Here is a 16,021-nt window from a genome sequence, read left to right as displayed (position 1 = left end):
GTATGACTGTATCATATTGTATCTAGTCTTCATGAATTCAATTAAGGGCTTCCATTTATATTCAAGTTTTCTCTCTTTTTTACCATATTTCAGCCATATTAATTCTTTGTGCCAACTTCGCTTTTTTGCCAGGCTTTCTTTCCCTGCTGCTGGTGGCTTTATTATTACATTTTTGCAACACAACAAGCATACAGTGGTACCTTGGGTTACATACACTTCAGGTTACAGACGCTTCAGGTTACAAACTCCACTAACCCAGAAATAGTACCTCGGCTTAAGAACTTTGCTTCAGGATGAGAACAAAAATCGTGCTCTGGCAGTGCGGCGGCAGCAGGAGGCCCCATTAGCTAAAGTGGTGCTTCAGGTTAAGAACAGTTTCAGGTTAAGAACGGACCTCCGGAACAAATTAAGTTCTTAACCCGAGGTACCACTGTACTAGCAACAAGTGATAAATTCCATATTAGCTCCTTACGCTTGACCCATTCATCCAAATATCCTACTAACATTGTCAGGGGAATCTGTGCAGCTGTTACTCAAAAGAGAAATCATATTTTTTTGTAGGCTTTCAGTTCTGATGGCCGCTGGCTAATAACGGCAGCTATGGACTGCACCATTAGAACCTGGGATCTGCCATCTGGGTGGTAAGTAAATTTAGAGATTGCAGAGAAACTGCTACTTTGATATGTTACATGTGTGTACTGACAAAAGAGCACAATCAGTTTTAAAACACACCTTTCTATCTTATTCTTACTATGTATTAAATTTGTATAGCAGCCTTCATCCAAAGATCACTGGGTGGTTCACAACATAAAAATAGAAAATGAAAACACAAAATACATAATAAGCAAGAGCAGAAATGAACTGGTCTACTTGCAAATATCTTCATTTGTGTTTTATTGCCTTTATGCCTGAGGGTTGAATCGGCCTTCCAAAAGTACACAAGAATGATATCTTGTCATACTCAGTTTCCAGTCTCAGCTGGCAATATATTGAGGCACTTCTTTGCTTCATAGGAAGATGAGGGCTTGAGTTCCTTAAATTTTTATTTTTAATAGAAAATGGTTCTTGCAATGACTGATGCAGTTTGCAAGAGAAGTCATGTGAGCTGGGGACTCCCCACCCACCAGTGCTTCATCTGCTGTAGGGAAGTGGCACCTAGATGTAATACAGTGCCCCCTTTCAGAAGAAAAATTCTATCATGATGCTAATCACGTGTAGGCTCCGAGTGCGGGGAGGAGAAGGGGCACCCAGCCCACTCGACCAAACAGAATATTATGTCTTATGTTATATGGTAAAGGTTCTAACTAAAGTTAGAAGGGCCAGCCCCTGAATTTCAGCAGAACTTGACTTTAATCATGCTAACTAATACATGTTTCATTTTTAAAATCCCTTTCTTTAATTGAAAGTGAATTTTTAATGGCTTAGATGATGGCTAGTAGTCTTTGACTTTTTAAATGGCTTAGATTTAATGGCTAGTAGTCTTTGACTAGTTTTTGTAGTTCTTCTGTATACAACCTGTAATGCGTCTCCATCCTTTTTACTGGAACAGGACAGACTTCAGTCGAATGAAGCATTTGCGTTAAAATGGTTTCTCTTGTCTACTTGGCAATCCCAGTTTAGGTGCCCCAAGATTGTGTAATTTCTCATGTCTCGTATTCCTTTAATTTCCTCTGTCAGATGTATTAAATCCCATTTCCATTTCAAATTTCCTGTGTTGTTGCCTTTTTGAAATCTTGCCTATGAGCATAACCTAGACTTGTCAGATTTCTTTGAAGTAATTAGCCATCTGAGCCATTACTTTTTATGTCAGGCTGCCTTGTTTGAACTTGTGTTTCTTCTCATTCACCTTAGAATGCACTGACATTTAAATGTTGCAACATTGCCCCACCAAAAAAGTCTCAGAGTTTCTTGTTATCATAACGTTTTCCAGATAGCAGTATGGATGTCAAATGGAAATGACAAAATGGTTCTCATACGTCAGAGGAGTTGTCCATATGCAGATTAGTACATAATGTACTTGTTTTTCCATTTCCTTATGCATACATTGAAACTATACGGTCTGATGATGCAACTCTTGATTTAGTTTGATAGCACTTCAATTTTAATAGGAATGTGTTGTTGTTGTTTAGTCGTGTCCGACTCTTCGTGACCCCATGGACCAGAGAACGCCAGGCACCTCTGTCCTCCACTGCCTCCCGCAGTTTGGTCAATAGGAATGTACTGCAATACTAAACCAATTATGTTAACTAGCATGACATAATTGGACTAACATTTAAGGTTTCTTATGCCTTCACAGTACATTGCCTTGAGACATATGTAAAAGGCATTTCATAAATTAAATAAAATAATAATATCCAGAGCACACAACCACACACACATTGCAGTGTTTTTTTTAATTTACCTGTACTTGGACTTCCAGTGTAGCTTTCATTCAGATTTATTGTGTGTGTCTCCCTGCTGAAGAGTCCAGTCTGAGTTGGTTCTCCCTTCACCCTTGTATTTGATGCTCTGTGGCTAACTAGGGCAGGAATGAAAAAGGATAGATGTTTTAAAGTTCAAACGGAACTTTAGCCGATTTGCAGGAAGAATAGGATTGATGAGCAGTTGCAGATTTGATTCTTGACCGCAATTGCACACTTTTTGAGTTGACAGATTGGGCGTGCGTGCCCACCAAGTGGACACACTTTAAACTGTTTTACTATGATTTGCTTTCATTTGGTCTTACAACAGTCGGTTCTTTGTTTTCTTCCTTTGAGGCATCTGCCATAGCGACAAAGGGTAAAGGGGTAGCTTTGGTTCTAGATTGTCTGGAATACAGTTAGAATCATAAAATCATTGAGTTGGAAGAGACCACTAGGGCCATCGAGTCCAACCCCCTGCCAAGCAATAAAAGTTGTAGCTGCCAGTCATGCAGTCCTGTGTTCATCCTACTCATAATGGGCAATGCACGTCTGATAAAGTTGAGTTATGAGGCTCCACTAGACCCAGTGTATCCAATGCTCCATGGGCAGAACTCTGCTCCTGCAATATTCTCCTCCTCTGTGTCCCCAAAACATGCTCCAGGGGGTCCCCCAACCGTACAGAGGTGATTTCCCTGGGGAGCTGCAGGGAAGAGGAGATAAAAGTCTCCTGCGTTGAATGCCACCCAGTATTCCCCCCCCCACCCAATATTTTTGTCATCACATTACATGGCCAGTTTAGTCTATTGGGAACATAAGGGAACGAATTGTGATTCATCACAAACACTACAGATTGATTTCTGTATGCTAAAAATCAAACATTACAAACTATCCCCACAATGAGTAAAAACTATGGGGATGCTTGTAGCTAAATTAAAGCATTGTATAAAAGCAAAAGAAAAGAGAAACACCGGATAACTTTTTTTTTTGAAGTTATAAGTCATTTTTACAGGGTTTTGAATTTAACCATTATATTTTATTTTTGTTTTGTTAACCGTGATGTAGGACCGTCAACCCAGTTGTACTTAAAAAAGACCATATGTGTTAATCCTTGTATGTTTTTTGTAGATGTCCATGTTTCTTAAATCTAATCCTCTGAACGCTCTGCTCCAACTGTCTGGGAAACTGAAGGGAATAATGTTCTGGCACCTGATATCATGCAGAGCACTAAGGGCTGCTGGATCAGTTGCCTCACCTCTGTCCAAGCGAGATCACCAGCATCAGATCAAACCTGGCCCAGCTAGATTTAAATGCCCCTTTATTCTGACATTTTCAAATTGATTTCCCATCTCTCCCTTTCCCCCACACTCTTGCTCCCTAATATAGCTTCTCCCCCCCCCCCACCCCCTGGTTTGTAATCCTGAACACAAGAACTTGCCCTGTCTTCTTTTTTAAAACGTTGAAGTGAACGTCTTTGGGAAGACTATATATTTGTCTGAAAAGCAGAATAAGAAGACTAATAATATAATGACTGGTAGTGGTTTCATGCATTTAATAACTGGTAACTTGAACTGTATATCATCTGTTATGTGATGAATTGTTTTTCTCTTTGCAGCCTTGTCGACTGTTTCCTACTAGATTCAGCAGCAGTAAGCATTACTATGTCTCCTACGGGGGACTTCTTAGCTTCTTCCCATGTAGATGATCTTGGAATTTACCTGTGGTAAGTCTTCCAGTGGTCTTCTGAGCACGTCCATTTTTAGAGCAGAACTATAAGACATCAGACTGCCCATTTCTATTGCTGCATTGTTCCATGGCACTTGCGTAAAAGGTGCAAGTTCTGCCCTTTGGAAAATTCCTCTGTGACTGCCCCTGCCTCCCAATCAGTTAAGTGTACTGGGACTGTTTTCCTAATATAATGAAATTCTAGACACGTTTGCTTGGAAGCGCGTTCTGTTTATGTCAGTTGAACTTGCTTTACATCAAGTAAGATTTTCCCTCCTCCACTTTTAAACTGTAATCTTTTATCCTATGTAAAAAACGGTTCTGAAATTGTATTTATCTTCAAAACCAGCTTGCCTTATGACATGGTGGGGCTCTGCTGTCCAGAAAGTAAGCTCAAAACGTTATTAGGGGCATCGGGGTAGTAGTTGTTCTTTGGATCCCAGTCAATATTCTTAGGACTGCGAACAATTTAGTTCTTAAAAAAACCCAAAAAACTTTAATTTAAACTACATTAAATCGAAAACAGTAATCATACCAAATAGCTAAATACATAATAAATACAGTATACATAAATTAATATTTTACAACATAGAAAAAGCTGTTATATTAATCAACATTTGCATTATATTCTACATAAATATCAGTATGACGATTGCATTTAACTTGAAAATGTTCTCTTTCTGGTCTGCCATCTCTCACTCTTAACAACTTAGTTCTATAGCTTACATTAATCGCTCATAGTTATAGCAGATAGACCCAAAAAGAACATGGTGTGCTTTCTTTCTTCTCTGCCCCCACCCCCAAGCCAAAATAACAATGTCTTCCATCTTGGATTTTACAGGTCTAACCGTTCGCTGTATTCACTTGTCTCTTTGCGTCCGCTTCCACCGGATTATGAGCCTTCTGTAGTAACGCTTCCTGGAACATGTCCAGCTCAAGGTACTAGAGAAGGGAGTCGCTGAGGGTTTTTTTGGCCGTTAGTGTACTTTTTCTGAATCTCTTGTTTGTGTAATCGCAAAGTAACGGCTTGCATACTGCTCCTAGGCCAGTGCAAAGTTGAATTTGCGAAAGATTCTACGCTCCCTTGTGTTCTGACATATTGTTCAACTTGAAAATCCTATGGCTTCCTAGATGCTGCTAGACTACAACTCCCACCAGTCTTGACCAGCCGCCAGGACTGCAGAGGCTGATGGGACTTGGCATCCAGCAACATCTGGAGAACCACTGGTTCCTCACCCCCTGCCTAGAGTGTGTAACCAGTTGTCCGTACTAATGACCATATATTTGAAGCCGTGGGTGGGATCTAATGTCATGCTATGTTTAACATTCTGTTTGCAAGCATGTCAGTATATCAAGCCCTCCCCATATGTTCTGTTCTGGGGGGGGGGGGGGTGTTCCAACCTGCATAGAGCCAATTTCACAGAGTGCATGATGCGATTTGTTTGGTGACCTCTTTATCTAAAGACCTTTCACTCCAGATAGTGAGTAGCATCATGATAAATAATATATATATATTTTTAAAAAAAATTATACCCTGCCCATCTGGTTGGGTTTCCCCAGCCACTCTGGGCGGTTTCCAGCACACATAAAAACATGATAAAACATATCAGAAATTAACAGCAACTATCTGATCCAATATTTTTAAAAAATCACAATAACTTGTGAAGTATTATCTGCTTCATTATGCCTTATCTTTCTCCATCAACTAGGATGGGGCAGATAATAATTTGAAACAAACGAGTTGAAAATAGCCAAGTAAAATGTGCTATAAAATTGATTGGTCCACATCTTCTCAGCCTCGACTGTCAAAAGGCCAGCCCGAATATAATATAGCCATCAGTTGGCACTTCACAGAATATAGGACAGGCCTACAACCTGAAAATCAACACAGAGAAACAGCAGTATATATATTTTATGTTAGGCTATATAGGCAACCGTCTAGAGAAAGGAACTTGTCTTGGAATTTGGCAGAGATGCAGTCAAGGTGGTGCTCTCATTTACTCTTGTCGATTATGATAACAGGCATCGTCTGAACCATGAAGGTTCCAGCTGTTAGATTAAAACCATGCATGGGATTGTGTTAGGAAGATGATGGAGAGCTGGCATCAACACTGATGTACTGTATGTTTGGTGTCCATTCTATGGCAGGCAGCCCTGTTGAATCATACCAAAGGCTTATCTGGCTGAGCACCCGGATTCCCAAAGTGGCCAGCCAGATGTTTATGGGAAGCTCATAAGCAGAACATAGAATCAGGGACCCATAGAGTTGGATGGGATCCTGAGGATCATCTAGTCCAACCCCCGCAATGCAGGAATACATAGCTGTCCCACCCAGAGATCGAACTTGCAACCTTGCATTGTTAGCACCACGCTCTAACCAACTGAGCTAGCCAGCTGTACCAGCTCACAGCCACGAAGGCCAGCCTCCTCTGAGAGTGCATTGCAGTAATCTAGTCTTAAGCAGTTATGTGTGTAAGCTTTCAGATCAGATAAAAGAAAACGACGACACAGTCCTCAGCTGCTGATGTTAGCAGAGGGTATTTTTGAACCTGTCACAGGCTGTTTTTCCAGGCCCAGCTGCAGATCCAAGAGCATGCTAAGAGTGCAAACTTACGGGGCTTCCCTTCCACTAGTCAGAGGATCTGTCAACTCAGCACTTCAGTCTTGCAGCGATCCAGGCCCTGCTTTTAAGTATATTTCTAACATATGGACAAAATGAGCCACATTTAGATATTTATTTGGTACAAAACACTACAGAAACTACATTCTGCAAGAGGCGTTCCCATGCATTAGGCGAGACACTGGTGAGACACTGGTGTCTAGAGTCCATGCAGATGTCTGGCAGTGCTTCCAGTTGCTGATGGTGCAGTCAGCATTCCGATAACTTAGATGATTTCTCCTGAATCATCTGACTTTGTGTAATGGTGAGAAAATGACACAAACAAAATATGTAATGAAACTGGAAGCAATCCAGTTTCCTATCTATCCTGCAGATTCAAGTGTAGGCACTACTTTTGATTCATTCCCTGAAGCAGATTGGCACCTGTATGTTCTGTGAGTAATACCTTTCAAAAGAGGCATGAAAATGACGTATTCGTTGCTGCCGATTCTGTGTCGTTCAGAGCACTGGGGGAGCTCCCACAGCTAAGATTTAGCAGCTAAATCAGATGAGATACCCTTTGCCGGCCCCCACATATGCATTCTAGTTCTTGTAAAATTGAATAACTTGTGCCTCTTAAAGAGAGGGGATCAACCTTTTCTTACAAGAAGACCCGATCCTTATCTCCTTGGCCTCTGAAAGGCCAACTTTGACAGATTGGGGGTAGGAGAAAAGTTAGTTAGACAACCAGATACATATTGCAGGTATGAAACCCTTAGCCAAGGAGGCACCATCCATTGTGAGGAATTTCAAGCATGGCTTTCCATTTATGCTACAGGAATGTGCCTCCTCTGGCTGTGTTCATCTTGTTATGTTCAACTGTATCTGAATTGTTTCTGTTTTATTTTCTTCACTTCACAGATTTATCATTATCATATCTCAATCGATATATATATTTTATATATATATATCTATGTATATATATCTATGTATATCTATGTATGCATATATATATATATATGCATACATAGATATACATAGATATATATACATAGATATATATATATAAAACTGTCCAGTAGACCTTGGTATAAGCTTTCATGTGCATGCACACTTCTTCAGATACACTGCAATTTTGTGCATGCACACGAAAGCTTATACCAAGAATAAACTTAGTTGGTCTCTAAGGTGCTACTGGACAATTTTTTTCTATATTTCGACTGCATCAGACCAACACGGCTGCCTACCAGAATCTAATATCATCCCAATATGCTTGTGTAATTAACCAGCTGTGTTTATCTGAATGTCATTCAGGATCTACTGTCATTCGAACATTTCCCAACGTTGCTAAACTTTCCCCCCCTGTCTGTTACCATTTTTAAAGATGTAGATGTCACAGAAGAAGAAGAAATAAGTGATGAGATGATAGAATACGATTCTCCAGAACAGCTGGGAGAAGCATTAGTGACCCTTTCTATGTTGCCAAAATCTAGATGGAAGAACCTCCTCAATCTTGATATTATAAAGGTAGCACGTTCATGCTATTTTTTAAAAGGTTTATGACCAGGACCTGTTGCTCTCATTTTACATATTACGTGGTTGTGTTATGTTGAATGCAACAAAGACTTGACAAAATGTCTTCATAGTTTGGGATAACATCTAGGTTGTTTGTAGAGTATACAAATATCAGAACTATTTTACACATAGTCAACCTAGATTTAACACACCAGCTGAGATTCTAACGCTTTCACAGATAGAAAGTTAATACATTTGGTGTTCTTAGGGTTACGGTGTGAATATGGAAATTGTCTGATGATATAAAATCTCCCATCCACAGCAAAAGAACAAACCCAAAGAGCCACCAAAAGCCCCAAAATCTGCACCGTTCTTCATCCCCACAATTCCTGGCCTCATACCACAATATGCTTCCATTGAACATGAAAATGGTGGACAACAGGTAAAGAGAAAGCTGATGATACAAAACATCTGCATGTAGTACTTCTCTCTCTCTCTCTCTCTCTCTCTCTCTCTCTCTCTCTGGATTTATGACTGCCTCTTGGAAGTAATTTCTTATGTAATGGGTGCTAAATCACTGGTGAATTGCAGTAACTGATCTTGGTCCTACTGTATTTTATAACATTTTCCCCCCTTCGATTCTCTATTCCCACTTACAACATCTTTGATAAAAGCACAGAGTTTTGGCACCTCAACTGCACAATTACTGGGTATTAAAGTGATGATGTAGATAATTATCTGCAATCTAATACTTGAAACTGGTACTTAAATATTGGGCAGCTTCATCATATATAGAAAGAACTTGCTGTTCTGTCATATCTAAGACCGCTTTCTCACTGAGATTTAATCCTAAATACATTGTTGAATATTACATAGATTAAGCTCTAGTCCTCATATGTCTTTAGCTTTCTGAAGAGTCCTCGTAGAAATCCTTGTTTTGATTTCTCCAGATGCCCTTTCTTCCATTGTTTTTATGTGATGCATGTTTTGCCATGTGCATGCATGTAATAATAATAATAATAATAATAATAATAATAATAATAATAATAATTTTATTTGTACCCCGCCCTCCCCAGCCAAGGCCGGGCTCAGAGCGGCTTACAAGCAATAATAAAAACAAGATGAATGATTACAACTTAAAAACAAAAATAAAATACAACATTAAAATATTGAAACATTAAAATATTAAAATGTAGCCTCGTCGCAGGAGGAGAAGGAAAAGAAAGGGGGGGAAAAAGAGAGGAGGAGGGAATCAAATGGGCTCCAAGCCAAAGGCCAGGCGGAACCACTCTGTCTTACAGGCCCTGCGGAAAGAAATCAGATCCTGCAGGGCCCTGGTCTCATGAGGCAGAGCGTTCCACCAGGCCGGAGCCAGAGTTGAAAAGGCCCTGGCTCTGGTTGAAGCCAATCTAACTTCCTTAGGGCCTGGGACCACTAGGGTGTTGCTAGGCTCTCCGTGGGGCATACCAGGAGAGGCGGTCCCGTAGGTACGAGGGTCCTAGGCCGTGAAGGGCTTTAAAGGTCAAAAGCAGCACCTTAAATGCATGTCTTCAAAGGAGAAGTGCCTGTGTAAGGATATTCATCTTACTGGGTGAGATTCCTCCTAATTATGCCATTCTTCAATATGGCATTGTAAGTTAGAGTACAGAACTAAATTAATTCAACATTCAAAATCCCCCCTTTTAATTCTCGTAAGGGTGTTACATTTAAAATTTCATCTACATATATTTGTAAAAGTTGTCTCTCATGCAATTCAATTGACAACCTTTTTTTTATGTTTCAGTCAAAAGTAGTAAACCTTGGAGTGCTGGCACAAAAATCTGAGTTCTACCTGAAGCTTGAAGAAGCTCTGATAAACAGTGACTGTAAGTTATACTATGAAATTAATAAATTTGCATCCTGACAAGGTGGAGGGAGAAGGTGTACTTTATTTCCTTTTTCTCCATATATTGTAGTGGTAGTGAATTGGGCTTCTTAAGGCTGGAATAACGTGTCTTCAAAATAGATATTGGGAGAAAGGATACCTTATCTTGGCTTGTTGGGGGATGCAGTTTCAGTATGGTACAGTGTGTGTAGAACACTCTAGCTTCTTTAAAAGAGCATTCCCCTAAGGGGACATCAGCTTTACAAATTCTCCCAATAGTTGAACTCGGTATTACACATTAGGAAAAGGTTAAATGTCTTGTGTCCTCTTAACCCCCATTACTCCCATTAAGTTGTGATGGTGCTGCTACTATGCTTTTGATCCTTATTAAATCATCGGTTCCTGGGATGCCTTGGGAAAGAGTTGACCTGTTAATTGTGGTAACAGTCGAGCTAGTTACAGAAGTCTTTCAAAGCAATACACACCTAGCATACCCCAGAGCCAATTTCACAATAATTCGACTTTTTGAAGCATTCAGTCCTTTAGGAAATTCCTTTAGGGCATATCAGAATTCCATTGTATAGATCTGACATTGTTTATGTCAGAACATCTGCCCTGATGAAAGGTTAGCTGAAGGCCTTTTATAAAAAATGCAGGCAAGCAATAGCAGGGAACTGGAATGTGTAAAGTGCTCTGGTTTTAAAGGGTTAATCAAGAAAGCCAGATAGGAAGGAAAACCCAGGTTACTATGACATGGCAGAGAATAAATTCATAAAACTTTTTTATTTAGGGCAGTTTGCAAACCAAGATTCTTTGGTCAGTGATCAATTTGGAACTACTCCACTACTACTGTTCTGACCAGTGTTTGAAATCAGCTTGGTCCCAGGCTCATTTTGCACTTGGCTTTTGACCACTTGCAACCAAGAGAAAATGCCTGGGCTGTCTCCACCATCTTGAGATCATTGGATCTGGACTGTTTTCACACACTAATACCCCATCCTGTAGAATTGTATCAGATATATTTTTTTATCTGCACAATCGGAATGGATTTCTGGAACCCAGTTGCTTTTTATTCTGTGCAGGCTGAGCAGGAGCAGTCACCATTAAGAAAAAGAGGTTGGAATAGGCCAATATATATATGTGGGCTGTCCCTGGATCAAGTGACTTTCCTTCTTTAAGTTCTCAAAGCTCTTAACCTAGCTCAAGGTTGTCATCTGAACTAGCCAGATGTTTAACGGGCTAGTTTCTCCATTGTTTTTCCATATTGTGCAGCAACAGCCAATCAATCCCAGCCCTTGCCGCAGCCACCAATAACACGCCAAATAGCCACTGACAATCTCCAACTTGTGGCAGCAACCAATGAACGATTTGGACTATGACCAAATTGTTGAATGGTGCAGGGTATAAGATAACTGTTTAAAACATAGATAGATAGATGATGATAGATAGATAGATAGATAGGTAGATAGATATAGATATAGATATAGATATATAGATACACACACGCACACATACCCCCCCACCCCATTTCTGTAACACTTTCTAGAACTTGTAGCCATACTCTTCCTGTTTTGACAGATAAATCTCCACTCCGTATTCTGAAGGACATGGGGCCATCTAACACAGAGGCGGAACTGAGAGGCTTGTCCCCCGATGGCGGTGGCTCTGTTAGGGTGATGCAAAGCTTCCTTAGAATGATTGAGGCCATGCTGACTACAAAATGTGACTTTGAACTGGCTCAGGCATACCTTGCGTTGTTTCTGAAGGTAAGTGTATCATTTGATACAATTGCTAGTGACATTCTGTGCAGCACAGTTTGCTTACCGTAGAAGCCCCCAATTTGAATGCGCTGGGGGGGGGGGAGACACACGGCACTGAATAAAGAATGATTGACAGCATCCGTTCCTTTTTGCAATAGCATTTCCCCCTGCTGAAACTTTCATTATTGCTGTGTGATAGCCCTTCTTGGCCTTACAGTGCTCATCTGAGGGGAGTTATTAATGTGAGTTACTTACTTTGATCACAGGTAGGTAGCCGTGTTGGTCTGCCGTAGTCGAAACAAACAAAGAAACAAACAAAATTCCTTCCAGCAGCACCTTAGAGACCAACTAAGTTTGTTATTGGTATGAGCTTTCCTGTGCATGGTATGAGCTTTCGTCTGAAGAAGTGTGCATGCACACGAAAGCTCATACCAATAACAAACTTAGTTGGTCTCTAAGGTGCTACTTAGGGACGCGGGTGGCGCTGTGGGTTAAACCACAGAGCCTGGGACTTTCCGATCAGAAGGTCGGCGGTTCGAATCCCCGCGACGGGGTGAGCTCCCGTTGCTCGGTCCCTGCTCCTGCCAACCTAGCAGTTCGAAAGCACGTCAAAGTGCAAGTAGATAAATAGGTACTGCTCTGGCGGGAGCATTTCCGTGCGCTGGTCTGGTACACCAGAAGTGGCTTAGTCATGCTGGCCACATGACCCAGAAGCTGTACGCCGGCTCCCTCAGCCAGTAAAGCAAGATGAGTGCTGCAATCCCAGAGTCGGTCATGACTGGATCTAATGGTACCTTTACCTTTAAGGTGCTACTGGAAGGAATTTTTTTAAAAAACTTTGATCAGTTTGTGAAACATTGGCATCGTGTTATGGTGGATATTTCCCAACTTTTATTAACTAATAAAAAAGTGATGTGGTGGTTTAACACACTAATCAAGACATTTAAGAAATGAGTTCCATCAAATTTGATTCATGTATTTATGTAATTCATTTTATGCTTCCATTTCAGTTGCACTTAAAAATCCTTTCATCAGAACCAGATCTGCTGGCAGAACTATCCAGACTGTCACCCCAGCTTGAAGAAATTTGGGTGCATTTACAGACTCTTTTCAACCAAAGCCTTTGCATTTTAAATTACATGAAGACTGCTTTGTTGTAACATTCCTTTTGTTCTATAAGAATGCCCAGTTTAATGTACAAATCAAGTTTAATAATGGATATTTTCTCTCTTAAGTTTCAAAAAGGTAACTGTACAGCTTGACTTGATAACTTTATTTTGTACAAATTCAAACACGAATCTGTGCTACCTTCACAGATAAAGTGTGCTTTTATTATTGTGTAAATGACTGCTGAAACAGTAAAGTTCCCTGTCAAAAATTAAGTTATATTCAATATGGTAAAACACTCAATATGCAGTTATAAATCTAAATAAATTTTAAGAGGTGATGTCTGGTGAATTATTTGGGAACATTGATGCTGCACAGGTGTGGTCCTAGTCACTACCTAGCGGTAGACCATGTAAGAGTAGGATAATAAAAATGGTAAAGATGCAAAATTCTGTGTGCTGAAAAACACTTTTCGTATATTGAACAGATGTCTGCAATAGCTGCAAAATTTAAATTTCTTTAATGACTAACAAATATAATGTTGTATATCACCTTAAACCAATTTGGATGTTTTCATGAATTGTAGACATCACAGAATGCAGCATAAACTTGCCATGTAAGCTATATTATGCAAGTTTCAATTAAATGTTACATAATTGCAAGAAGTTAGGTTACTGGGAACTAGGCAGAGGACCTTCTCAGTAGTGGCACCCACCCTGTGGAAACACCCTCCCAACAGATGTCTGGGAGCTAAATAACTGCAACTTTTAAAAGACATCTGAAGGCAGCCCTGTACGGGGGAAGTTTTTAATGTTCGATGTTTTGTTTTGTTTTTATATTTGTTGGAAGCCACCCAGAGTGGCTGAGGCAACCCATTCTGATGGGCAGGGTACGAATAATAAAATTATTATTCTTATTATTCTTGTGTGTTTACTAATTCAGTCCATTATTCACAAACTAAAAAGGCCATTAGAATTTCAACCATGGAAGGTACTTTGCCTTTTTAAACTTTTCACTGGATATTGATTTAGTAATACAAAAATACTGTTTGGAAACAATATTGAAAACCCAGCTCTAGAATTACACAGAATTTTATTTACAGTGGAAAAACAACTTTTGCTGCATTTAACATTTAATGGCAAGGCAGACAGGATTTTGTGCAAGATTTGGGGGGGTCCTTAAAAGTGTGGAGCCCAGGGCATTTTCCCTAAGTTTAAGCACTGATTATAATCCAGACACCATGGGAAGAGCCTTCTCAGGCAGGGCCAATACTAACCAGATTAGAGTAGCCACAAACTTTGATCAAATGTCTTTAGATCTTTTTGCACCTAACAAATTGGATTGTCATGCTTGTGAATAGAACCTGGAAATAAATGGGTCTTGTTAGTCAAGGCTTAATTTCAAGGGCTGTTTTCTAAACTGGACCAAGTTTGGATCTAAGCCAATGGTTACAAATTGTAGTAAGCTGATAAGACGAATGTTGAATAAAGAAGAAAAACTTGTGCATAATTCTTTGAATAAACTTTAATCATATTTAGGCACTTGTTCTAGGAAGTACGTGGTGAGGGCCATTATTTTAATACTTTACCTTCAGAATAGTAACTTGGAAATAGGCCTTTGTGAAACTCGTAACTAGAAATTGTTACATTTTGTGCCATTTTGTTACAGTTGAAGTGCCAAGACTTTCGTAGACTATCCTTTTAGCTACAATTTTGGTTCAGTGTCCTGTGTTCAACTATATGTCAGTGATAAACATCAGGAGCACAGCAGCTTCAATGCTCAACGCGTGTTGGTGGTCCTACTCAACATTTTATGAAGAAATATGTGAAATCTTGTCCAAGGGATGAATGGCTCAGGAAAATGATATTTTGGTTTTTTAATTTTATATTCTTTATAAAAAGTACAAAATTGCAAGTGCACAGAGAAGACACGAAGAAGAAGAAACAAGAAATAGTAGCCATGTAGAAACCAAAATAGAACAAACAAAAGGATAATGTATACATTACAAAAAGGGGGGAAATTGCTATTGCAGTTAACCAGATCTGAACCTAATAAGGTATTTATAAAAACCATAATGTGGTATTTCCCTTCAGGGAAATAATATTTTGGTTGTTTTTTTCACTTGGTTGCCAGTTCATAATACTGTGTCTAGGCAGGGATGCAAAAACATTTGTAAATCCTGAAAGACAGCCTGATCATCTCAAGGCATAGGTTGGCATGCCCAGAGTGACTTTTGAACATAAAAATAACATTGGCATCAGTATATGTTTTTTGGGGGTGGGGATGGATAGCCCTGCATCACTTGGCTTAGTGTTTCACTCTAGCCCAACCTTGTGGTTCAGCTCTCTCCAGACTAATTGTGAGCAGTAGCCAAGGTTTGTCCTGTGGTTTATGACTCACGATTTGGGAAAACTAAACCGTGAGCCCAGATTTAGTCCACACACTAAGCCATACTTTGATTTAGTGCAGCACATCAGTAGCACAATTGAGAAAGGAGCAAAGTGGCCACAATGGTCTCTCTTGGAGCCTGCATGCTTAGCGATGGTTTGGTATTGCATGATGGGTGAAGCAGTTGGTGTAAAAATCTGAAAATTCCACCAACCATGTAGAAAATGAAATAATTTGTGATTTGGTTTTACCTAGCAATTGATTTGGGCATTTTAAATGGCTGCTTTCTCTGGGCTTCACTTTTTTCTGCTCTTTAGCCATAATGTGTAATGGAGGGTTCTAAAATATGATTTGCATCATCTTTGGCCCTCTTTTGATGCCAGTTAAAAACATTTTTATTGTTGTGGGGAGTAATGTTGCTGGAGATACTTTTGTCATTGGCTGCTGTATTACTTTATGTCTCTTAATGGTAAATTATTTTCTTTAGCTATAGCTTTTTAAATGGTTACCCACTCTGGGATCACAAAAGATGAAAGGTGGAATATAAATCTAAACAAAACGTTGCCCTGAATCCCAGAATGCACCGCCATCGAACAAAAGGAATCTTTGAAGCGTTGTCAATTAAAGACTAGAGAAAGCAGAAAAGCTTGCTCATCGAGGTAAA

At 39.8% G+C, this 16,021-nt stretch overlaps 1 protein-coding gene across 1 annotated transcript in view; it reads left to right on the top strand.

Annotated features, from left to right (window-relative positions):
• WDR36 (WD repeat domain 36) overlaps nt 1-13,888 on the top strand; it is a 33,038-nt gene extending 19,150 nt beyond the window's left edge. The window contains exons 16-23 of the mRNA XM_083702312.1: nt 562-641; nt 4,015-4,122; nt 4,966-5,063; nt 8,108-8,250; nt 8,561-8,680; nt 10,022-10,103; nt 11,681-11,868; nt 12,873-13,888. Of these exons, the coding sequence (XP_083558438.1) occupies nt 562-641; nt 4,015-4,122; nt 4,966-5,063; nt 8,108-8,250; nt 8,561-8,680; nt 10,022-10,103; nt 11,681-11,868; nt 12,873-13,022 (969 nt within the window). The 3' untranslated portion in view covers nt 13,023-13,888. The remainder of the gene's footprint in view (nt 1-561; nt 642-4,014; nt 4,123-4,965; nt 5,064-8,107; nt 8,251-8,560; nt 8,681-10,021; nt 10,104-11,680; nt 11,869-12,872) is intronic.
• The last annotated feature ends 2,133 nt before the right edge of the window (nt 13,889-16,021 follow it).

The sequence above is a fragment of the Podarcis gaigeae genome, assembly GCF_964106915.1.
Source record: "Podarcis gaigeae genome assembly, chromosome: 11".
In the NCBI taxonomy this organism is placed as follows: Eukaryota; Metazoa; Chordata; class Lepidosauria; order Squamata; family Lacertidae; genus Podarcis; species Podarcis gaigeae.
Note: the sequence above shows the minus strand (reverse complement) of the source record. Positions and strands in the feature narration are given on the sequence as shown.